General features: G+C 34.0%; 1 protein-coding gene across 1 annotated transcript in view; it reads right to left on the bottom strand.

Moving 5' to 3' along the window:
- LRP1B (LDL receptor related protein 1B) overlaps positions 1–25,849 on the bottom strand; it is a 2,070,284-nt gene that overhangs the window by 751,946 nt on the left and 1,292,489 nt on the right. Inside the window, exon 22 of the mRNA XM_043894665.1 lies at positions 3,835–4,035. Within this exon, the coding sequence (XP_043750600.1) occupies positions 3,835–4,035 (201 nt within the window). The remainder of the gene's footprint in view (positions 1–3,834; positions 4,036–25,849) is intronic.

Raw genomic sequence — 25,849 nt, 5'->3', positions numbered from 1 at the left:
GAAGATCCCCTGGAGAAGGAAATGGAAACCCATTCCAATATTCTTGCCTGGGAAATCCCATGGACAGGTGAGCTTAGTGGGCTACAGTCCTGGGGTCACAAAGAGTTGGACATGACTTAGCGATTAAACAACAGCTTCAGTCATAAGGATAAGAGAAGTTAGTATCTTCTCTGGAATGAGCACCAATTACTGAAACCAAGAGGCCTAGACACATGCACCCTTCCTCCCCATCTCAAATCCCCAAACCCCGCACCCCTGCTTAGCATCCCTAAGCACATTCCAGCCTTTAAATTTTCTCACCATTTGTTTTGATGAAGCTGATTTCAATTTATGTTGGACACTCATCCTATTGCAATAGTCATTACTGAATGAGATTGATCTTTATCATTTTAACTGGTGTTCAGTTTTGCTTATTTTTGACATACATTTGTAACAAAAATCAACAGTTAACTCCCATCACAAATGGTTAAAATCTTATCTTGTGTGTGTGTTTAGTCACTAAGTTGTGTTTGACTTTTTTGAGACCTCATAGATTGTAGCCCACCAGGCTCCTCTGTCTGTGGGATTTTCCAAGCAAGAATACTGGAATAGGTTGCCATTCCTTCCTCCAGAGGATCTTCTTGACCCAGGGATTGAACCCATGTCTCCTGTGTTAGCAGATGGGTTCTTTATCACTGAGCCACCACTTGTTTCTTAAGTGCATTTCCTTTTGAAATCACTTAAAATTCCCCTGGGTGGGGGGGTGTGGGGGGAATATTTTCACTAGGATTAAATTCCACAAGCTTTTTTTTTTTTTTTAATTTTATAGATCAGATTTATTTGGAGAAAACAACCTGACTACACAAAGGATGGAAGTTTACATCTGAAGACATCTCCCAAGTATTGAGTCTACAGATTACAAGTTATTTTCATAAACTTTACACTTATTAAGGAGTAGGATAGGAATCATCTCTGCTTTTGTTTCAACAGTAGGTAGGAAAGTAGAGAGGGAAAGAAGAGCTATTTTGGATACAACTATTTGGAAGGAGTTGACATGAAGAGTGCCAACCCTACAGTTTCATCCTCTATAGCAAATGGCTTAAAAAAACGTTATCAACTTAGGGTATCTCTCTCTAAAATCCACTTCTTAGCTACTAACCAATTCATGTCAATGATTTTAAGTTAATTCACTTGGTATATTTTTCATGTCCACTGGGTAAATGACTCATGATGCCCATTGCTGCAGCATTCAAACCAACACCCTTGTCTGGCTGGACAGGACCTAACCTAGGATTGATGGGGGGAAAAAAACTTGAAAACAAGAGAACAAAGTGTCTTTTCTCTACAGGTACCAATATTGCTGATAAATGATACCAAGCAAAATTGTGGAGAACTAAAACATTGTACAAAATGTTTATAGTGCTTTGTATTTCACCTATGTCAGTATTTATGTGATTCAATCAATTTTTCTAGAAAATGGTTAAATAGTTTGATGAGTCATTGTTTATTCTGCTATGGTAATAGACTGATACTGTATAATCCTGTGGATGCCTCCTAGTTAATTCTGTCTGAATTAAGCAAATAAAGCAACTACCTAGGACTTATATTCTTCAAAAGTAAAATAAATGCTCAATGAGTTTAAAAAAATTACCATCTACATGTCTGATAGTACAGAGGTGCACATAAAAGCACTTCTTTCTTTTAGGAGAAAGAAGAGCCTTCTGCAATTCAGTTCCTTGACCAGTGCTTGTTTTTGTTTTTCACTGTTCCAGTTCTTCCTCAACTTCATCTCATAAAAGACAGAGTGTATAAGTTCAATATGCCACAGGATATGCCAATCAGGATAAAAATGTCTTTTTATGTTCTCTGGTACTTACAAATCCAGCTTTACTGAGATGTTTTATACTGTCTATAATTATTTAAAATCCTTGACTCAGGCTTCTTGGCCAATGAGTACAGTAGTTTGATAAGCAAGAGCTGGGTTTCAATCTTGAAGTAGAGAAATAAACTCAGAAGAAATTCCCTTTCCTTTTTTTACTTTCCCAATTGAGGGAGCAGAGGATAGGAAAATAAGGTCGCATCTTCTTATGATTCTCTACATTTTTCTAATGACAGTATTTTCTCTTCTTTTTCTTTTGTTTCCTTCATTTACCCCAAAAGGTGAAAAAAGGGTAGAAAACCACTAATTTATTTCAATACCTGAAATACATCAGATATTATGACCATGATTTCCTGACAGACATCATTATGTCCATTTTTTTTTAATGAAGAAACTGACAATTCCAGAAGTTGAGTCACCTTTCTAGGTGACTTAATTAACAAATTGAAGGAGAGAATTCAAACCTGTCAAAAATCTTATTTTTTTTCTATAATTGCACACTTTCAATTTTAATACTGCTGATAGTTTCCTTCTTTTAGAAACCTCATGAGCAATTTTCATATATTATAAGGTAAGAGATCTTTCCATCCACCAAACTACTTTATCAGGGAGAATAAGCTGGAAGAAAAAGAAGTGAATACATGTAAACTAACTCTGTCATTCCTTAACTGCAATTTTTTTTGTTTAATTTTTAAAGCTTTTTTAAATGTTAGCAATGCTGAATGAAGACTGTTGTATTTACTGTTTCAAGGTTATTTTATAGAATCACAGATTGTTTGGAAGATATTTTATTGCACAAATTTTAAAAAGAACAAGTCTTTTTATATCACTCAATATGCTATTAATGCTCAATTCAGATCAAAATATGATAACTGTAGACTTAAATGTAGTTGTCTTCCTATTTCTAATCAGGTAGCTTCATGATTTCCTAAAGTCATTTTCTTACTGCCTCAAGTCATCTCATTATTGTTCTTATCATTCTGTAAACTCTTCATTACTCTATTGATGTCACCTTCAGTATTGTCTGGAAAACATATTTTTTAAAATCTCCTTGTTAAATCTCTGATCTCCCCACAGAGAAGGAAATGTAATTGCTTTATATGTGCTGGTGGCATAAGGAGATGGCTAGTCGCAATTTATTTCAAAGCTCAAAAGCTATCAGATTGAAATCATTTTAACTAGAGAAAACATACTAAAGAAAGCTACTGTATGAGAACTAAAAACTTCTGAGAAAATCATATAAAATTGAGTAATAGACTAAGTGACTAATACTTTCACTTCATTATCCAGTTTCTTCTTTTCACGTTCCTAAAAAAGGTTTCTAGTATAACGATCAGAAGGCTGGACAAAATCTATTGGATGGTAGTAAACTTCATCCCATGGTTTAGCAATAGCAGTAATCTCCTTTAGTAGTAACAGGAATCTGTTCTGAGTGACTCATTGATGAAAAAATAATCAGTTCAATTGTGGAAACAACATTGAATATTCAGAGATCTTAAGTGAAAGTGTTAGTCACTCAGTCGTGTCCAACTCTTCACAAGCCCATGGACTGTAGCCTGCCAGGCTCCTCTATCCTCTATCCACGGAATTCTCCAGGCAAAAATACTGGAGTCAGTAACCATTTCCTCCTCCAGGGGATCTTCCCGACCCAGGAGTTGAACCCAGGTCTCTTGTACTACAGGCAGACTCTTTACTCTCTGAGTCACCAGGGATGCCCAAATGAGGAACACAGCTATACAACTGTTAGGTTAGCTGGATGAATGCTAACCTTCTCTGCTTCATTTTTACAAATTTATGATCATATTTAAATTTTCGAATAAATATACAGTGCCTGCAAAATGTAAGCAGGGTTCATGCTAAAATTTACATTTAAAGGGAATGACTGGAAGGAGCTAATGCTTCTAGAATAAGTATCAAGGAGTAGACTAAAAGGTTCTAGTCTCCAGAGAGAAGCAAGGCAGTGAAATGTACAATACCACAGAGGTTGCCTTCATCAGACCCGTCAGGACAATCCCGTCTCCCATTGCAGAGTTTCTCTGGCTGCAGGCAGACTGAGGTGTCATTAGCACAAGGGTACTTGGGTGGTCCACACAAGAAGTTGTCACAATCATCTTCATCTGATTGATCTTCACAATCAATATCTCCATCACAGACCCAGGCTTTGCTGATGCATCTCCCTTAAGAAAATAGAAACAACATGCATTTAATTTTTGCAATTAAGCCATGGTAATAATGAGTGATCATTGTCTTCAGTCAGAGCAGAACAAATTGCTATTACCAAGAAATCTATTTGGTGACCGTTTGACAGCTTACTTTCACATAGACATTTGAGTAGTACTTGTCTTGATTGTTAACAGTGTTAGCATGAAAGCCTTGATACTTTCTTTAGTTTCAAGTTATTGACTTACTCTATTAAAAAGAAAAAAATAGTATAACTAATTAAAAGTTTAATTACAATACTTTTAAGAGCAAATTTTAAAATATATTTTATAGTAGTATAAGTCCCTTTCACAGTCCTAAATTTAGATAAATGCTATCAGTGTCTTCTGGAGCTCTAAAATTAAGTAAATGTTTTATTTTTTAAGGTGACAATGTTTCTGTCATTACATTTACAACCTTAAGACTTCAATTTCTCATATTCAGACTATGTACATGCCCTTTCACAGAAGAATATAAAATGTTACTAAACATTTTAGTAGTTAAGATATATACAGACAAAATTTAGAGAAATATATTTTCTTTATTGAATTTGAAAGAAAAAAAAATATTATTTAGCCAGAATGTTTCAAAAGCAAAAATGTGAAATTCCTGGAAAGCAATGTTTTTTGTCTATTAAAATTGCTTTATTGAAAAGTATTCCTTTACAGAATATTTTTATTTTTCTTCTAATTAAAATTGTGTTTTCTAAATTATACAATATTAAAGTGTAATGGAAATAAAAAATCTACCTAAAAGGGTAAATGCTAGTTATTGGCTGATTACATACCAACATTTCATAAAATGAGTGGGGCAAATAAAAAGGAAATGGAAAAATATTAAATTGTATATGTCTAAGTGTCATTATGTATTTAAAGGTCTTCAAACTTAAGCATATTGCATTTTAATGTACTTGAATACTGGTGAAAAGATGCTTTATTTATAGAAATATGTTAACAATTTTCCATGCTATTATATGTTAAATAAGAGAAAAACATAAATGATCAGATCCACATGTAATATAAATTATTATATAGAATATATAATATAGAATATTATATTCTATTATATTCAACACTATTTATTTATCAAAATATTCTTAAAAAAGAATGGATGAATATTTCATTAATGACTGATTATAAATAGGAGAATATTATAAATTTTCCCTTAACATCATAGCTAAAACAAAGTTAATATTTTATATTACCTGGAAATATTATGTAGTGCAATTAGATAGTAGAGAGACATGAGGTATAAAACTAGAAAATAATATCATTACATGAAGTTAATGCAATTGCATAATTATAAATCAGTAAAACTAAGTTAGAACTATAAGAAACTGAGAAGTTTAAAAAAATGTAGATAGTTTCAAAAACGCTACAAAAATCAATAGATTCCAAGTATATGAATACAGCAGAAGAAAAGGTCAGCCAAAAAATCTACAACAACACAAAGTATTTTGGGTTAAACTATAAGAACTGTGTATTATTTGTATGAAAAACATCAAAAGTTTATTTAAAAAAACTCAAAAGAAGCCTTGAATAAAGACATAGTTTGATTTCAGAGAGTAAAATATATTAATAGAAAGGTATTATTTTTCCTCAAATTAATTCCATCCCAATTTTAATTTTATTATTTTAATCCCATGAACTTATCCTAAACTTAAGAAAATAAAATTGCAAATATTATGGGGTGTCTTCTAAAATATACAGTTTGCTGAGTAGGAACTATATATGCCAAATATTTAGACATGTTTTAAAAGTAACATTAGTTAAATTTTGTCATGATGGAATATAAGTATGCATCAAGAATTAAATAGCATAGTGACATTAGAAGTAAAGTCACTTATCTATGTGGTTTTAATATACAAAAATTGACTATTCAAAATAGTAGAGAATAAACAATTACAAAATTAATTCTGTTAGGATTATTGATGAGCCACCTGGAGAAAAATATAAGGCTGAATCTTCACTCAATATTTACACCAAAATAAATTAAAGACAGATCAAGGAAGTAAGTGTTTTAAAACAAAAATGATAAAAGCAAAACCATTCTAGAATAAAATAGCTATTAAAACAAAACCCTGAAATGGTCATTATACAAACACAGAGAGCATAAAGGACAAGTTGATAAACTTAAATACTGTCCATATTAAACAATAAAATCCATCTATAAAGTCAAAATAAAGTCAATAAAACAGAAAAAGAAATCACTATATTTGACAAAAAAGGTACATTACTTTGAAATAGAAAAGGTTCCTATAAATCAATATGATAAAAATCAATAAACCAGTATAAGTGCAAGGTTTATAATGAATCAAAATAGCTTATCAACATATGGAGTTAAAAACATCTTTCAAATAAAAAAATAAAAACAACAATTTGATAGCATTTTTCCTCTCTTGGATTACGATTAAAAAGCTGTGTAACACAAAGATAAATTTAACAGGGGTATGAAAAACAACACCAGTGTTAAAGGGGCTACAGATTGGGATCATTTCTTTGTAAGGCAATATTATGAAATCTAGTAATGAAAAATATATCAACTTTTCACCACTGTAGTTCTAATTTTAGAATATTTTTCCACTGGTATATTATGCCCAAATGTACAAGATACATAATGAGCATCTGTGTTGCTGCTTTGTCTGTATTAGCAAAAGTCTGGTAGCAAGTTAAATTCAGACTGCAAGACTGGCAACATCAATTACAACGCATCCATACATTGAAATTATATACTCGAGTGAAAAAGAATGAGATAATTCTGCATAAGTTAAAATAAAATAATCTCCCTATCATGTTAATAAAAAGGGCCTACAACTGAGTATGCTGTAGATATTCTTTTATGTTAGAACTATCTGTTTAGCAATATGTGTGACTATATTTCCATACATATGTCAATATAAGCACATATATAGGCTTGTCTCTACATGAATTCTTTATGAAGGCCTACACAGGAAATAATTAAAAGTGATTGCCTCTGGTGAGGAAGTCTTAAGGTACATGGGAGTAAGAGGCAGATTAATTTTTCATTAAAACCTTTTGTGTTATTTTCCCTTCCACTATATTTCTGCATAATTTTTCAAAAAATACTATCTCACCTTAAAATGATAAATATGAAACATATAACACATGCCACAAAGTCTGGTAGTTTCTACAGACACAGAGGTTATTCTGTACCTTATATTTTCCAAGAGACTTTAGGTGATATAAAAAAGTCATAAGAGCCATTCCCTATCCCTAAGGAGTCTATGATATAGTTAGTCTTGCTATGTTACAAGAGATATGAATAAATATGAATAAACAGCTTAGATAAAATCTACAAGTTTCAATAGCTCTTTCTTCCCAGGTATTTTGCAGGGGATGTTTGAAACAATTGCTTTTCCCTTTCTTGTTTAGTTTTAATTTTTATACAAAAGGAAGGTAAGATGATACTCCAGGTATGATAAGTTAAATTTCTATTTCATGACCATCAAAACTTGTCCACTACTTGAAATGTGTAAGACTCTTGTGGAAATTGTAGTTTTGTCCTTTGAGCAAAAAGAATAATGGCTGAGCAACAATAGCAATGACAACAAACAGATAATAGCAAAAGTCAGCTACTGGTATTATGGAAGCTACTATAATCACTTAAATCACATTGGTGCTCTCATACACTCAGGACATTGTAAGGACTATTTTGATTTGTGTATCCTTGAGATACATAGTTTAGGTTAAAAGTCAGTACAAAATCAACAGGTATAGGAAAACTAAGGGTTCCTAGAAGTTATTAGAATATGTGTTGCTTTCCTGAATTCATACTATCACTTAACAGATTTTGCTTATCTCTGCTAAACTGTTTTGGCTACTAAAAAAAAAATTGAGAGAAAGATTTATTAATTTGTAAACTGCTTAACTTTCTTTTGACCCAATGAGAGACAACAGGCTATTACAGGACAATTTCTGTTCTGGGATATGACTGGCAGTTAATATCAAGAATATGGGTATAAAGAGGAGTGAATCTTTGAAAAAATCCAAATAGATTTATTTAAAAATATGATTTTTTATAATACTGGTTTTTGAAATGTAATCTTTCTGTAATTTTTACACTCTATAAAACATACATATTTATTTCTCTAACATTTGACTTCATTTTAATTCAGTGAATATTTGTTGAGTATTTTGTACCTGTCTAGCTACTAAACACTGTAGAAAAAAATGGAAAGAAAAATTCTTGACCTTGTGGAGCAATAAGTCTAGTACTGACAAATGTTCTATAAAAAAAGGATAAGATAAAAGTCATATAACCATCACAGAGTGCTATGGAATTTCAGAGAGCTAGAAAATATGTGTGATTGAAAGGCTCAGAAAAAAGCTTTACTAAGATGTTATTTGGGAAGAGATTTTGAAGATTGGCAGTGAATATTAGATATGGACACAACAAAAAAAGGCATTTCATATAAACAGCTGTCTTACGTGTACAGCCTGAACATTCAAAAATATATCCTCTGCAAGAGAAAAAGCAAGTAAAAGGTAAAAGAGAGAGAAAACAGTCTAATAGTATGGTGTTTATTTCTGCTATTGAATAGGAATGTGTCAGGGCATAGATACTGAAACTAAGTCAACTCTTCCTTAATTCGATCACTTCTATTTCTGTATGAATCCACTATAAAATTATATTTTCTATGTTTAACTTCTCAGTTCAGTCACTCAGTTGTGTCCGACTCCTTGTGACCCCATGGACTGCAGCACAGCCAGGCCTCCCTGTCCATCACCAATTCCTGGAGCTTACTCGAACTCAGGTTCATTGATTCACTGACACCATCTCATTCGCTGTTGTCCCCTTCTCCTCCTGCCTTCAATCTTTTCCAGCATCAGGGTCTTTTCCAGAGTCAGTTCTTCACATCAGGTGGCCAAAGTATTGGAGTTTCAACTTCAGCATCAGTCCTTCCAATGAATATTCAGGACTGATCTCCTTTAGGATGGACTGTTTGGATCTTCTTGCAGTCCAAGGGACTTTCAAGAGTCTTCTCCAACACCATAGTTCAAAAGCATTGATTCTTCAGCGCTCAGCTTTCTTCATAGTCCAACTCACACATCCATACCTGACTATTGGAAAAACCATAGCCTTGACTAGACAGACCTTTGTTGACAAAGTAATGTCTCTGCTTTTTAATATGCTGTCTAGATTGGTCATAGCTTTTCTTCCAAGGAGCAAGTGTCTTTTAATTTCATGGCTGCAGTCACCATCTGCAGTAATTTTGGAGCCCAAAAAAATAAAGTCTGTCAACTGTTTCCATTGTTTTCCCATATATTTGCCATGAAGTGATGGGAGTGGATGCCATAATTTTTATTTCATGCTAAATATTGTTTTCTTCACGATAGAGTTTTGTGTGTTAATTTTCATCAGAAACATGTACTGACTTTTATGGATAATTTTCAGTGATAATTATGAGTATATGTAGTTTTAATTTTATTTGTTGAATTTACCCTCATATGAGATACAGTTCCTATATAAATGCATAGGTAGAAAAAGGGTAGAACTTCCTCCAGAAGCAGTAAAAAGCCAGTTTGGGGCCACAGTTCATGAAGTGTTGATTGATAATTCAAGGAGAGTTAGCTCAATAACCTCAAAAAATGTTTGATTACAGCAAATGTTTTTGACAAAAAAATTGACATTGAAAAAATTTGACAAAATGTGGGCATGTTTCAGTTTATGAATTAAGAGGAAGCTGAAGATGAGTAAAATGGGTTGAAGATAATAGATGTCAGGGACGAAAACAGTAGACAACACAGAGTTCTGAATGAGAAATAGTATAGGCTTAACCTTAAGCTCCAATGTGTGCATGGAAAAAATAGAATGGGTGATGTTAGAGAAAGTGGAGAGGTATCAGCAGTAACACCTGGTAGGTCATCACACACTAGAAGTGTTAAAAGGTTGTTTCTACTTTAAAACCAAATGTTTAAGAGAATGAAGACATTTCTAACAGGTATAAGAGAGGAAGAATATACGGATTTGGAGAGGCAGTGGAATATTGAGTACAGCAAAGGGGGAAAAAAAATGGGTTTGAAGCATTGGGTAAATATCTGTGACAGAAATTTGGCAGGCATTTACCTGATAGTGATGGTTGAAACTTCAGGAACAGAAGAGTTTGCTATGGACACCTTGCAGAAAGATGAGAAGGAGCAAAATAAAATAAAATAAGTAAATAAATAAAGAGAAAAATGTATGCATTGTCTGAGATGAATTATGTATTCAACAGATATTTTTCTAGTTAATTAGTTATTATATTTTAGCCACACTGTGAAGCATGTCAGACCATAGTTCCCTGACCAGGAACTGAACCCTTGTCCCTTGCATTGGGGAGGGCAGAGTCTTAACCACTGGACCACAAGGAAAGTGTTCCCAATGGATATTTTTAAATTAAATATAAGGGATTGGCAAAGGGGAAAAGGTCAAGGGAAGGTGAAATAAAAATAGAAATCTAAATGGTGGGTAAAGAGAAGACAATTCAACATGAGATTTCATAATGAAAAGTTTCAAGGAAAGGACATGTGTTGAAAAGAAAGGTCAAGAATTGCAGAGAAAGAAATCACTGTGCTGTATTAATAGTCAAAGGTATTGTTGATTGAGCTCATTTTATGTTCTAGGCACTTTTTGTACATTCTAGTGTTACCATTATTATTATCATCTCTATTTTACAGATCAGAAAATTGAACCATAGAGAGGTTTAGCATTTATGTGAGTTAGCATAGTTACTGAATGGCAGAGCAGAACCAAGACTGAGAAAGGAATGCACTTAGAAATCATTCCTGGTAACCACTGAAACAGCAATTTCCATCAAAGGTAGGCAGAGGATATTAGACAGCAAAAGATGAAGGAATAAATGAGAGAAATACATCTAGGTACAGTACACAAGATAATTTAACAAAGTAAAGTTGCTCAGTCATGTCCGACTCTTTGCAACCCCGTGGACTGTAGCCTACCACACTCCTCCGTCCATGGGATTTTCCAGGCAAGAATACTGGAGTGGGTTGCCATTTCCTTCTCCAGAAGATCTTCCCAACGCAGGGATCAAACCTGGGTTTCTCGCATTGTAAGGCAGACGCTTTACCTTCTGAGCCACCAGGGAACACACGATTTAACAAAGGGAAGGAAGAAAACATGAAAAGCTGATAAAATCAAGTGCTTTTGAGCCTACTGTGCCAGGTATATTTACAAAGAGAGAGAAAAATTGGTGTAGAGAAAGAAATTGAAGACATAAGCAAAAAAAGTGGCCAAGGTCCCACAGGATGTAGGTAGTCACAGGTTCAACAGCTGAAGAGTACTTCTGGGCAAAATGAAGGGTTATTTATTTCTTTAGGTACAGGACTATGGGTAGGTGGGAGTAAGTACACAGCAAAGTATTTAAAATTGCCACCAGGAGAAATCAAAAGAATACAGGGCTTATAAGAAGCTACACATAAACATATATATATATATATTATATTTCTAGTTTCAGAGCACATAGACAATGGAGAGCTCACCATATTATTTCACCAGAAATAAAAGTATTCCATGCAGTCAGTTATTGAAGGACCAAAAAAGTGCTGTACTTGCAAATTCTTCATATACAACTCGTCATAAAATTCTAACAAAATCAGTTTTCCATTGTAGGATAATTTTGTTTTTAATTATTCAGACTGATTTTAACATGGATTAAATTCATTGTTTTACTTTTTGTTTACTGATACAACAATGTGAGGAAGAAGAAAAAAAAAATGTTTTTGCCATTCACACAAGCCCACAAGTGGATTTTTATTACACGAGAGGATTAGAACAGAGAATGATGTTTACGCAGCCACTGTCATAGTTAAATTCCCAGGTGTGCCAGTTAGTTTTGTTACATTCCTTTGCTAAAGACCCCTTCATCCTTAATTCTTAACTCTACTCTGGGACCTGATGTGAAAATGTATGTTGCTTTTTCCAGGGAATAGAGAGTGTAAAGTTATGGATCAGCGCCAACCTATCACCTCTCTTGGAAAGATAGACAGTCATGAAAGAAGACTGTACAAGTATGAAAGTATGACACCTTCTCACTTTTTTTCTAGCCTTCCTTCCCCCCATTCAAAGACAAATACTGACAACAGTTTCTTATGAATCCTTCTAGAAATATTATTATAGAAAAAATATGTTTTTTATTTTCTTTTTATTTAAACAATATGACATACTATGCCCACTATTAAGTTCACTGAATTTTTATTCAACACTTAATTATAAGAAAACATCCATGTGAGTCTATTATAGTGATTCCCATTCATTATAATTGCTGCAAGGCTTTCTACTATGTGGATATACCATAATGTTTCTCCCTAACTTTACTTTTGGTCTATGTAGGTTGCTTGCAACATTGAGCTATTAAAAACGATGTAGTGGCAAATAGCATATGAAACAATGCTCCACATCATATGCCATTAGAGAAATGCAAACTAAAACAACAACACTACTATAAACCTATTAGAGTGATGGAATTCAAAACACTGATATACTCAAATATTGGCCAGGATATGGAGCAATAATAATTTATCATTCATTTCTAGTGGAGGATGCAAGATTATACAGATACTTTGGAAGACAATATGGCAGTTTCTTAAGAAACCAAACATACTCTTAGCATATGATCCAGCAGTCACACTCCTTGGTGTTTACCCAAATGAGTTGAAAACTTGTATCCATACAAAAACTTATATACTGATGTTTATAGCCTCTTCACTCATAACTGTCAAAACTTGAAAGTAACCAAGTCACCTTTCAGTAGGCTGAATGAATTAATAAACTGTGACACAACCTGAAAATATGATATATTCATTGCCAAGAAGAAATGAACTAACAAGCCATTAAAAGACATGAAGGAAACCTAAATGAATGATACTAAGTGAAAGAGGCTAATTTAAAAAGGCTAGATACTATATGTATTTATATGACATTATGGAAAAGGCACAACTATGAGGACAGTAAGAAGATCAGATGGAAGGAAGGAGGGATGACAGACAGCACAGAGGATTTTAGGGCAGTGAAATATGATACCATGGTAGCTCATATCATTAAACAGTTGTCAAAATTCGTAGTTTGTACAACATCAAGAGTGAACTCTAAAGTAAACTATGGACTTTGGGTCATAATGATCAGTATAGGAAGACAGGATCACTGATTGTAACAGATATATCAAAGGGGAACTTTTTTTTATGGTGAGTTAGTCCTTTAAGGTATTGCTGGATTTGCTCATAGTTTATCTAGAATAATGGTAATCATGGTCATCAGAGAGACAGTTTATAATTGTTGTGTGTATGGGAGGTACTAACTTCGGGGGTTGGAAAAATCATTTTGTTGCTTAAAAGTTATTATTCCTTTCAAATTCTCTGGAGGAGATGAAATGACACTTGTAACAATGTTCCGTAAATACCTGGTAGAATTTTTCATCTGGACTTGGAGCTTTTGGTGGAATAGTGAAAGGAGTTATATATTGATTAAAAAAAAATCTTTATATAAAATATATTGCTTATATTTTAACTTTCCTAAATTGATTTTGGAAATTTATATTTTTAAAAAGTTAAATGATTTTATTAATGTAGGTTTTAAATTCACTTCTATGACTCTTCATAGATAGTTTCTCTAGTCTTATACTTTCTTCAGTATATATGACTATTTTCCCATTCTCCTTTTTGGTACTGTGCTTTCAATGTTTTCTTTTTTTTTTTTTTTATTAGGTCAGTTAATACATTAGCAATTTTAGCTATTCTTTCAACAACCTAATTATTGAATTTTCAAATTACACTATTTCCTTTCTTCTAAATTTAAACATTAATTTGATTTTCTTTTTTCCCTACATTTGTTTTATTATTTGTAACTTACGAAGTTTGATGTTGTATTAGTCAGACAAGGTGAAAGATTTATACGATCTGAAGAGAAACCAGAGTATATTCAGGATAAGCTATGCTGCAGTAACAGATCCTAAAATCCAGTGGCCTAACTCAGTAAGGTCTTTTATTCACATAAAATCATGGAAGGTGAGTCTCCTTCTTCCATCTTCTATGTATGCCTTCCAGAGTCATAATTTAAAAGGCCACTAGGGCAGGAAAACAAGCAAAACCAAATAAACAAAAAGCTAACTAAAACAAAATCAAAATAGAGATGCTCACCAAGCTTAACTGCATCGTATGGAAATTATACAGTCCCATATGCTCATGACTCATTGACTAGAACTAGTCATTTGACCCCAAGAGAACTGCAAGAGTTGAGAAATGCAATAAAGCATCAAGAGGTTGTAAAATACCATATCTAGTACATATTGTTAAAAAACTATTTTTATTTTTTTAATTACTGAATGTAAACACAGATATCTCAAAAATCTCAGAATAGTTTTAGCTTTTAACAATTTTAGAAATATAAATGCTACAAACAAAATATCATTTGAAAGTTTAGGTAAATTTCTTGTGATTTTGTAAGTTGAGTTTTAGTTGAATATAATTTTATAAAGTTTGAAAATTTTAAGATATATTTTTGGCTCAGTCCCTCTAACTAAAGATGGCAAACTACTAGGAACAAACAAGAATTTATTACTCAGGATTAATAAAACTAAATATATGTTAAAATAACTAAAATTTCAAATGATGTCTTTGGACTTTTACACCATTGACATTTCTGCAATTGTTAAACTTTAAAGATATTACACTGAGAGTTCTGGGACACTTTGCATAAAAGTTTACAAAGTTATGATGTTTTCTCATAGGCAATGCTTTATTAATATTCCATATATTCTGATAAGTATGTACTTTTATTTTGTAGAAGTTCTAAAAGTTTAGCTTGATTCCCACTAGAATTAAGATAAAAAGTACTTTATTATTAAATTTACAAGCAGAAGAGTGGTTTAATCTTCAAAATTATAGGTGTATTATATGATGATCAGTTAATTTTGTCTCATTCATTTCTATTTCTTAAAATTTATTGAATTTGTTTCTGATAATAAGTGCTCATTTAAAAATATTTCATAAGCCTTGTAAAATAAGATTTTTTTCCTTCTAAGAATAGAGCTATATTTTTATTAATTTGATCTAAACATTAATTCTTTAAATCTTTTATATTCTGGCTTATTTTTCTTCTAGTTAACTTTTCATATACTAAAATAAGTGAACACAATTTCTTTCTCTTGATATGGTTTTCACATTATGGTTTCTGTAAATTTTGCTGTATAAAATTTCATAGTGTGTTATTTAACATATTTAAGACTGCAAAATCTTTATTGAAAATTGTATTTTTATCATTGTGGTTTTCTAAGTCTCACTGAGGTTTTATTCTCATCTCTAAGCTCTCGCTCTCTCACTAAATCCTATTTTCTTGTTGTTCTATTAATTTCCTAGTGACACTTTAGTGGAAAATGTCTTACACTTTGTGCCTCTAAATTATCTGCAATAATATTTTTGCTAGTTGTAGAATATTAGACTGTTTTATCTAAGCTTTGTATTGCTCCATTATCTTGTGGCATTTCTTAATGATTCTTACATAAATTTCTTTCTGGTAGTTTCAGTACTTGACGACTTGCAGAATGTCCCAAAACTCTCAATGTAGTATCTTTAAGCTTTAACAATCACAGAATAACTGTAACAGGGAAAGGTGGAGACTGATACCTATTTAGATTTGAGAAGGAGATACATCAACATGGAATTTTAAATAATCTCTAGACTGTACACAGAGAAATTAAATTGAAAAATAATAATATATGTGGCCTTATTTTCCTTATATCCTTGTTATTAATGTATAATGTCAAAGGTTTCTTTTATTTTTCCATTCTAAAAAATTACATATTTTAGTTTCCTTTCCATTAGAGAAGGACTTGAAATTTCCTCCCTGATTTCCTGACTATAATGTACAGTTGATCTCCAAGCAATGTGGGGTTTAGGGGCACAGTTAAAAATCTATATATAACTTTTGATTTCCCCAAAAGTTAACTACTCATAGCCTACTGTTGACTAGAGCCTTTACACGTGTTTTGTATGATATATGTATTATATACTGTATTGTTACAATAAAGTAGGCTAGATAAAGAAAAATGTTATTAAGGAAAATCATAAGGAAGAGAAAATATATTTACAGTACTTTACCTTATTGATATCATAAGACTACATTACCTACTCACAAGATGAATTGCCTGTCAGTGCCTACATCAATATTGCCTTATAAGATACAAAATACTGTAGATTTTATATGTATTACCAACACTAGACATCAAAAATAAGAAGATAATGTGAATAAGATTCATATTTCTTTACAGGTATAATAATTCATGCACTAAAAATGAAAAAGAACCAATATGATTGCTTCATGGTACCCTAGGTATACACTAATGGATGAATTGTTATAATCTTTTTATGTCTTATGGTATTACAGTCATATTCTGATTATAGAGTTATAAACATTGTTACATTTTTAAAAAAACACCTGTGATGATAGGCTGATACATGTTTTCTCCAATTATGAGTTAAACAGACATATTGTATGGTAATATGACTCTTTGAAAACAATATAGAACGTTAGGGAAACTAACACATTATTAATTTTATATTGCACTCACTTTATGTCTATGTTAGGATAGGCTATCCAGGCTTCCCTGATAACTCAGTTGGTAAAGAATCTGCCTGCAATGCAAGAGACCCGGATTTGACTCCTGGGTTGGGAAGATCCACTGGAGAAGGGATAGGCTACCAATCCAGTATTCTTAGGTTTCCCTTAAGGCTCAGCTGGTAAAGAATCTGCCTGCAATGTGGGTGACCTGGGTTCGATCCCAGGGTTGGGAAGATCCCCTGAAGAAGTGAAAGGCTACCCACTCCAGTATTCTGGACTGGACAATTCCATGGACTGTATTGTTCACGGGGTCATGAAGAGTCAGACATGACTGAGCAACTTGCACTTCACTTAAGATAGGCTATACACTTCAGTATAAGCCTTGCATATGATGTTTTACATGATGAAAACTTAGGTGATGGCAATGATAATGATACAAAAACTTCCCATTCTGTTCATGTTGAACACCTATTAGAATTTTTTTTTTTTTTACATAAAGACACACATACATAATAGGTAAGTTCATTAAAAGTAGGACATGATTATTTACTATCTATTAGGTGGAAATTACTTTACTAGTGTGTGAGAGGAGTGCAATTGTGTGGTAGTTTGAGCATTCTTTGGTATGGCCTTTCTTAGGGACTGGAATGAAAAATGACATTTTCCAGTCCTGTGGCCACTGCTGAGTTTTCCAAATTTGCTGGCATATAGAGTGCAGCACTTTCACAGAATCATCCATAAGGATTTGAAATAGCTCAGCTGGAATTCCATCACCTCCACTAGCTTTGTTCACAGTGATGCTTCCTAAGGCCCACTTGTAGCATTCCAAGATGTCAGGCTCTACGTGAGTGATTATGTGGGTCATGAAGATCTTTTTTGTACAGTTCTTCTGTGTATTCTTGCCACCTCTTCTTAATTTCTTTTTCTTCTGTTAGATCCATACCATTTCTGTCATTTATTGAGCCCATCTTTGCATGAAATGTTCCCTTGGTATCTTTAATTTTCTTGAAGAGATCTCTGGTCTTTCCCATTCTGTTGTTTTCCTCTATTTCTTTGCACTGATCACTGAGGAAGGTTTTCTCATCTCTCCTTGCTATTCTTTGGAAATCTGCATTCAAATGGGTATATCTTTCCTTTTCTCTTTTGCTTTTTGCTTCTCTTCTTTTCACAGCTATTTGTAAGGCCTCCTCAGACAGTCATTTTGCTTTTTTGCATTTCTTTATCTTGGGGATGGTCTTGATCCCTGTCTCCTGTACAATGTCATGAACCTCTGTCCATAGTTCATCAGAAACTCTATCAGATGTAGTACCTTAAATCTATTCTCACTTCCACTGTATAATCATTAGGGATTTGATATAGGACATACCTGAATGGTCTAGTATTTATCCCTACTTTCTTCAATTTAAGTCTGAATTTGGCAATAAGGAGTTCATGATCTGAGCCACAGTCAGCTCCTGGTCTTATTTTTGCTGACTGTATAGAGCTTCTCCATCTTTGGCTGCAAAGAATATAATCAATCTGATTTTGGTGTCGACCATCTGGTGATGTCTATGTGTAGAGTCTTCTCTTGTGTTATTGGAAGAGGGTGTTTGCTATGACCAGTGCATTTTCTTGGCACAACTCTATTAGCCTTTGCCCTGCTTCATTCTGTACTCTAAAGCCAAATTTGCCTGTTACTAGAGGGATTTCTTGACTTCCTACTTTTGCATTCCAGTCCCCTATAATAAAAAGGACATCTTTCTTGTGTATTAATTCTAGAAGGTCTTGTAGGTCTTCATAGAACCATTCAACTTCAGCTTCTTCAGCATTACTGGTTGGGGCATAATCTTGGATTACCGTGATATTGAATGGTTTGCCTTGGAAACGAACAGAGATCATTCTGTCATTTTTGAGATTGCATCCAAGTACTGCATTTTGGACATTTTTGTTGACTATGATGGCTACTCTATCTCTTCTAAGGGATTCTTGCCCACAGTAGTAGATATAATGGCCATCTGAGTTAAAATCACCCATTCTAGTCCATTTTAGTTCGCTGATTCCTAGAATGTCGACGGTCACTCTTGCCATCTCCTGTTTGGTCACTTCCAATTTGCCTTGATTCATGAACCTAACATTCCAGGTTCCTTTGCAATATTGCTCTTTACAGCATTGGACCTTGCTTCCATCACCAGTCACATCCACAACTGTGTGTTGTTTTTGCTTTGGCTCTGTCTCTTCATTCTTTCTGGTGTTATTTCTCCATTGGTCTCCAATAGCATATTCTATGTTCAATATGGTTCAATATGGATGTTCAAGCTGGTTTTAGGAAAGGCAGAGGAACCAGAGATCAAATTGCCAACAACTGCTGGATCATCCAAAAAAAAAAAAAAAAAAGTGAGTTCCAGAAAAACATCTATTTCTGCTTTATTGACTATGCCAAAGCCTTTGACTGTGTGGATCACAATAAACTGAAAGATTCTGTAAAGTATGGGAATACCAGATCTCCTGGCCTGCCTCTTGAGAAATCTGTATGCAAGTCAGGAAGCAACAGTTAGAACTGGACATGGAACAACAGACTGGTTCCAAATAGGAAAAAGAGTATGTCAAGACTGAATATTGTCACTGTGCTTATTTAACTGATATGCAGAGTATATCACGAGAAATGCTGGGCTGGATGAAGCACAAGATGGGATAAACTTTGCCAGGAGAAATATCAATAACCTCAGATATGCAGATGAAACCACCCTTATGGCAGAAAGTGAAGAAGAACTAAAGAGCCTCTTGATGAAAGTGAAAGAGGAGAGTGAAAAAGTTGGCTTAAAGCTCAACATTCAAAAAACTAAGATCATGGCATCCAGTCCCATCACTTCATGGCAAATAGATGGAGAAACAGTGGAAACTGTTACCGACTTTATTTTGGGGGGTGGGGGCTTCAAAATCACTGAAGATGGTGACTGCAGCCATAAATAAAAATATACTTACTCCTTGGAAGAAAATTTATGACCAACCTAGACAGCATATTAAAAACCAGGGACATTACTTTGCCAACAAAGGTCTGTCTAGTCAAGGCTATAGTTTTTCCAGTAGTCATGTATGGATGTGAGAGTTGGCCTATAAAGAAAGCTGAGCACCGAAAAATTGATGCTTTTGAACTGTGGTGTTGGAGAAGACTCTTGAGAGTCCCTTGGACTGCAAGGAGATCCAATCAGTCCATCATAAAGGAAATCAGTCCTGAATATTCATTGGAAGGACTGATGTTGAAGCTGAAACTCTAATACTTTGGCCACCTGATGTGAAGATCTCTCTCATTTGAAAAAATCCTTATACTGGGAAAGATTGAAGGCAGATGGAGAAGGGGATGACAGAGGATGAGATGGTTGGATGGCATCACCGACTCAATGGAAATGATTTTGAATAAACTCCAGGAGTTGGTGATGGACAGGGAGGCCTGGTGTACTGTAGTCCATGGCATCACAAAGAGTCTGACACGACTGAGTGACTGATCTGAACTCAGGTGGAAATAGACCATCACCAAAGTCTTCATCTTTGTCATCTTCATGTTGAGTAGACTAAGGACAAGGAGGAAAAGAAGGGGTTGGTCTTGCTGTCTCCAGTGTAGCAGAAGTAGAGGAGGTGGAAAGGGAGGCAAGTGAGTCAGGCACAGTTGGTATAACTTTGTGGAAATACACTGTCATTTCTCTCTGAATTTTATAGTTTTTCATTTCTCTAAAAATGTTCTGTATGGTACCAATTTTTCTACCATTTGTTTAGTTTTAGTGCCTGAATCATAGAAGAGTTCATGCCATAAAGAAGTCAAAGCATCTTTATTATCACCCTGTGTCAAACTGTCTAATGCTAGTTTGTTTCCTGGCATTTCTTCTAAGTCCTCTTCCTGACCTTTAGGAACTAGTTCAGAAGCATTCATCTCCACCAAGTAGTACTTTGTTAATTCCTCTGGTGTGATATCTGTTAATTCTTGAATTTCTCCAAGATCTATATCTTAAAAGCCTCCACTTTCCCACATACCACTTTTTCTGCCATATCCGCAGTTTCTTTCATAATTTCCTGTTCTCTAATAAATCCTGTGAATATATGTATAACATCTGGACACAGTTTCTTCAGCAAGAATTTATTGTTTCAGGTTTGATTGTTTTCACAGTTTTTTTCTATAATAATGATGGTATCTTCAATAGTGTAATCCTTCTAGAATTTCATGATGTTCTCTCTATTGAGGTTTTCTTCCATACCATTGACAACTATTCTCATAGAGTACCACACACAAGGAACCTTGAAGGTTCTTATGACTCCTTGATCTAGATACTCAATGACAGACATAATGTTTGGGGGGGGGGGAAACACTTTGAAACATTCAATGTGGAACTCTTGGGGTTTTGGGTGGTCAAGGGACATTGTCCAACAGCACATGAACTTTAAAAGTCAGTGCCTTACTGGCAAGGAACTTCCTCATGTCAAGACAAAGCATTGATGAAATCAGTCAAGCAAAACAGAACTCATTGTCCAAGCTTTCTTGTATAACCAGAAGACTGACAAAATTGAATATTTCTCTTCAAGGCTCAGGGGTTAGCAGCTTTATAGGCAGGGGCATTCCTGATCATAAGTCCAACTGTATTTGCACAAACCAGAAGTTAGCCTATTCTTTCCTGATTTAAATCCTGGTCCTTCTCTTGTTTACTAATAAATGTCCAATGCAGCATTCCCCCCACTCCAAGAGTAGGGCATTTTGTCTACACTAAAAACCTGTTCAGGCAGATATCCTTTCTCCTCAGTGATTCCTTAACGGCATCTGGAACTCACCTGCTGCCTCTTAGGGGGCAGAAGGCTGCTTGCTTCTCCTGTTATCTTGACATTTTTAAAGCCAAACCTCTTTCTAAAATTATCAAACCATAATTTGCTTGCAGAAAATTCTCCAGCCTTAGATCCTTCACCTTCCTTTTGCTTTATGCTGTTGTATAATGATTTTGCTTTCTTCCGAATCATATTGGAATCTTTAGGCATGACTTTCTTATAGCAATGCTGCAGTCATATGAAAGCTGCATTTTCAATACAAGATAAAAAGATAATTCAGAAAAAGTGCAAGGTTTTTACACCTGCTGGCATAGCTGTAGTAATGGTTTCACAAATTTCCTTTTCCTTCCTTTTTTTTTTTTTAAACAGTTGTCCTTATGGCAGATTCATTACCTTAAAATAGTGGGAAACTGCAGCTGCAGACTTTAATCTACAGTACATATCAAGCAACTCAACTTCCTGCAACGCCACAACTTTTCTCTTGCTTCTTGGGAGCACTTCCAGCATCACCAGTGGCACTTTGTATAGGTTCCATGGTGCTATTCAAGGTTTATGGCACTGAACTAAACACAATGAAAAATATGCAAGAACTGCAAGAGATCACTTTTTCTTGCAATATACAATATATTGGAGAGACAAACTGGTGATGAGGAGATGATTAGTGTCACATGGTGTTTGAAGCTGATACTAGCAACAGTTGAACTCACTGAAATTATTATTGTAGGTACTACAGTTATTTTTTGCAGTTGTGATTAAATACTGCCTCTTATTGTTTGTTAATACTTCTGTTGACTGAAAATAGCACCATGTCTGGTCTGTTAAGTGTTTGTGTGAGTTTTGATAAATTTTGACTTTTTATAATAGATTTGTGTAGATTTTATCATAGTAATTGTAAAACAGGCTAGTACCTACATATATTTTATGCATTCATAATATGCGTCTCTTAATTTTTTCAATATTTCTAGGCTATGTGGTTTCCCTATGAGTTTTTTCCAAATTGTTGCAAATCTCCAAAAAAGTTTCCAACATATTTATTTTTTTTTAAATTGCCTAAAGGGATGTAGTTCAAACCTCTCTTGTTCAAGTGTCTACTCTTATTGCAAGCTGTTGGTCTGAAATTTGAGAGACCAAATGTGGGACAGTATAGTTCTTTACTGAAATAAAGAAACATTAATATACCTACATTTTTATACTAGTAGACAGCAATTTATACATAAATGAAAATCCATTGCAACTGCCAAATATAAATTAGTTGCCCTGAAAACTTTAAATGCTTAAGCTAACATTTAGAAGTTTTTTAAAAAAATAAACATGAACTCTAAACTCAACATCTTGAAAAATTTTTTTATTTAGTTCATAAAGTTGAAAATTTAATTATATTTAAAAATATCAAAAAAGATTATAGATGTGCACATATTCTTAATCTAATGCTTATATTCATTTATATTTTTGGTTCACTTTAATATCTGCAATGTTCAAAAATATTCATAATATATTTGCCAATTATTATGTCTCAAGAAGTTTGACAAATTTCACTTTACTGAATTTAAGTCAGAGATCAAACTAGAAGCAGATCAATGGTTTAATTACTATCTTTCATAGTTCCCCTTCCTTCCTTCCTTCCTTCTTTTCTTCTTCATTCATTTATTGTGAGAACACTTAAGCTCCACACCCTTAGTAAATTTCAGTTATACAATTCAGTGTTAACAACTATCGTCACCATGTAATACCACATTTACCATATAAACTTTTGAGAAATGAGAACTGCCACAAAACCCTTTTTCAGGAAAGTTTTAGGGCCATGAGGATGATGAAAAGTCAATATCAAGATGAATCTACACATGTTTTAATGTCATTTACCAAAAAACATGTTTCAATGTCATTTAAAAAAAATACTGAAATAAAGTTGCCTTATGATGCTGTGTTAGTGTCTACTGCACAGCACAGTGAATCAGTTATACATATGCATGGTAGCTCAGACAGTAAACAATCTGCCTGTAAATGCAGGAGATGCAGGTCTGATACCTGGGTTGAGAAGACATCCTGGAGGAGGAAATGGTAACCTACTCCAGAATTCTTGCCTGTAAAATCCCGTGGACAGAGGAGCCTGGCAGGTTACAGTCTGTAAGGTCGCAAATAGTCAGACATAACTTAGCAATTGAGCATGCATACATGCCTAGAGTACTGGAAATAAAAACTAAACAAATGTGACCTAATTAATCTTAAAAAAAGTTGAATAGCAAAGAAAATTGGGAATAAAGCAAAAAGACAACCTGATTACTTGGGGAAAAAAAATTTGTAGATGAAGCAACCTTCAGACAACCCAATGGAAAAAAACAAGCAACCCATTGAAAACAGAGTGGAAGACCTAGACATTTCTCCAAAGTCATACAGATGGCCAACAAACACATGAAAAGCTCCTCAAAATCACTAAGTATTAGAAAAATGCAAATCAAAACAACAATGAGGTATTGATCACCTCTCATCAGTCAGAATAGACATCAACAAATTTACAAACAATAAATGCTGGAGAGGGTGCAGAGAAAAGGAAACCCTCCTACACTCTTGGTGGGAACATTACTTGGCATAGCCACTATGAGAACAATTTGGAAGTTCCTTAAAAATACTAAAAAGAGAGCTACTATATGAGCCAGCAATCCCACTCCCAGCATATATCCGGAGAAAACCATAGTTTAGGAACACAGATCCACTCCAATGTTCATTGCAACACTATTTACAACAGCGAGGACATGGAAGCAACTTAAATGTCCATCCACAGAGGAAGGGATAAAGAAGGTGTGATACAAGAAAGGGATAAAGAAGATATGATACATAAATGTTACTAACTAGCTTTTATCTTCCATTAATTTTCCTATATATTTACCTTTCCACAATTTGCCATACCTATAAACTCAAATTACTTTTCCTTTGTCTTCTCCCTCTGTGGATAGAGGAAAAGATTGTTTCCTCCCTACATTAGCCATCCTCATCATAACATAGATTTATTCTTAAGTTGAATCATATTCAGAAAAAGCTATTTCATAAGAGCTCATTGCAAAATATCAAAACTCATGTAAGATAAATCACAATCAATTGGAATTTCCTATTAAATTTACTTAATGGTGTTATTTATTACGTTTTCTCTCCATATTTTTTGTCATAATTCAAACCAGTTTTTACTAACATACACCTTTTAGAAACGACTTTATTATGAAGGCATTTATAATTTATTTCTTTATTATGAAGGCATTTATAATTTCCTTATAAGGAAATTTCAAGCTGCTTTTATGTTTTTCACTCCTAAATCTTGATAGTGTATTCAGTTAGTTTCAGTTCAGGATTTTCTAAGTAAATTTATATTATGTTTTCCTATAGCCTTGACAGTTTCTTAGTCATATACCCAATAAAGACTGTTATCTGATATATTTCAGCATTAACTCAATCAAGCAAATGACAGAAGCAACAGGAGAAAGTATACTCACTACAAACACTTAGAATAATGTTCACCTGAGTCAAATAATTGGCTCTTTGGCATCAGAATTATCTTGTTAAGTTAAAACTTGCTTATTAAATTAATCAATCATTCACTCATTTCAGTTCAGTTCAGTTGTTCAGTCACATCTGACTCTGAGACCCCCAAGGACTACAGCATTCCAGGCCTCCGTGTCCATCAGCAACTCTCAAGAGCTTACTCAAACTCATGTCCATTGAGTCAGTGATGCCATCCAACCATCTCATCTTCTGTCATCTCCTTCTCCTCTCATCTCCAATCTTTCCTAGCATGAGGGTTTTTTCCAACGAGTCAGTTCTTCACATCAGGTGGTCAAAGTATTGGAGTTTCAGCTTCAGCATCAGTCCTTCCAATGAACACCCAGGACTGATCTCCTTTAGGATGGACTGGCTGGATCTCCTTGCAGTCCAAGGGACTCTCAAGAGTCTTCTGCAACACCACAGTCCAAAAGCATCAATTCTTCAGATCTCAGCCAAATTCAGACTTAAATTGAAGAAAGTAGGGAAAACCACTAGACCTTTCAGGTATGACCTAAATCAAATCCCTTATGATTATACAGTGGAAGTGACAAACAGATTCAAGGGATTAGATCTGATAGAGTGCCTGAAGAACTATGGATGGAGGTTTGTGACATTGTATAAGAGGCAGTGATCAAAACCATCCCCAAGAAAAAGAAATGCAAAAAAGACAAAATGGTTGTCAGAGGAGGCCTTACAAATAACTGAGAAAAGAAGAGAAGCTAAAGGCAAGGAGAAAAGGAAAGATATACCCATTTGAATGCAGAGTTCACTCATTTAATGTTATTCATTAATTTTTATTAATATAAAATATTCCAAAAGTATAATTTCTAAACTCAAAACCACATTCCATTAGCCAAGAACCCCAAACTAAGAATCTTTGTATAATAATTGAGAGGAGTCACCTGA

Source organism: Cervus elaphus, chromosome 33, assembly GCF_910594005.1.
Source record: "Cervus elaphus chromosome 33, mCerEla1.1, whole genome shotgun sequence".
NCBI classification, from domain to species: domain Eukaryota; kingdom Metazoa; phylum Chordata; class Mammalia; order Artiodactyla; family Cervidae; genus Cervus; species Cervus elaphus.
This window is presented reverse-complemented; position numbering and strand designations above follow the sequence as displayed.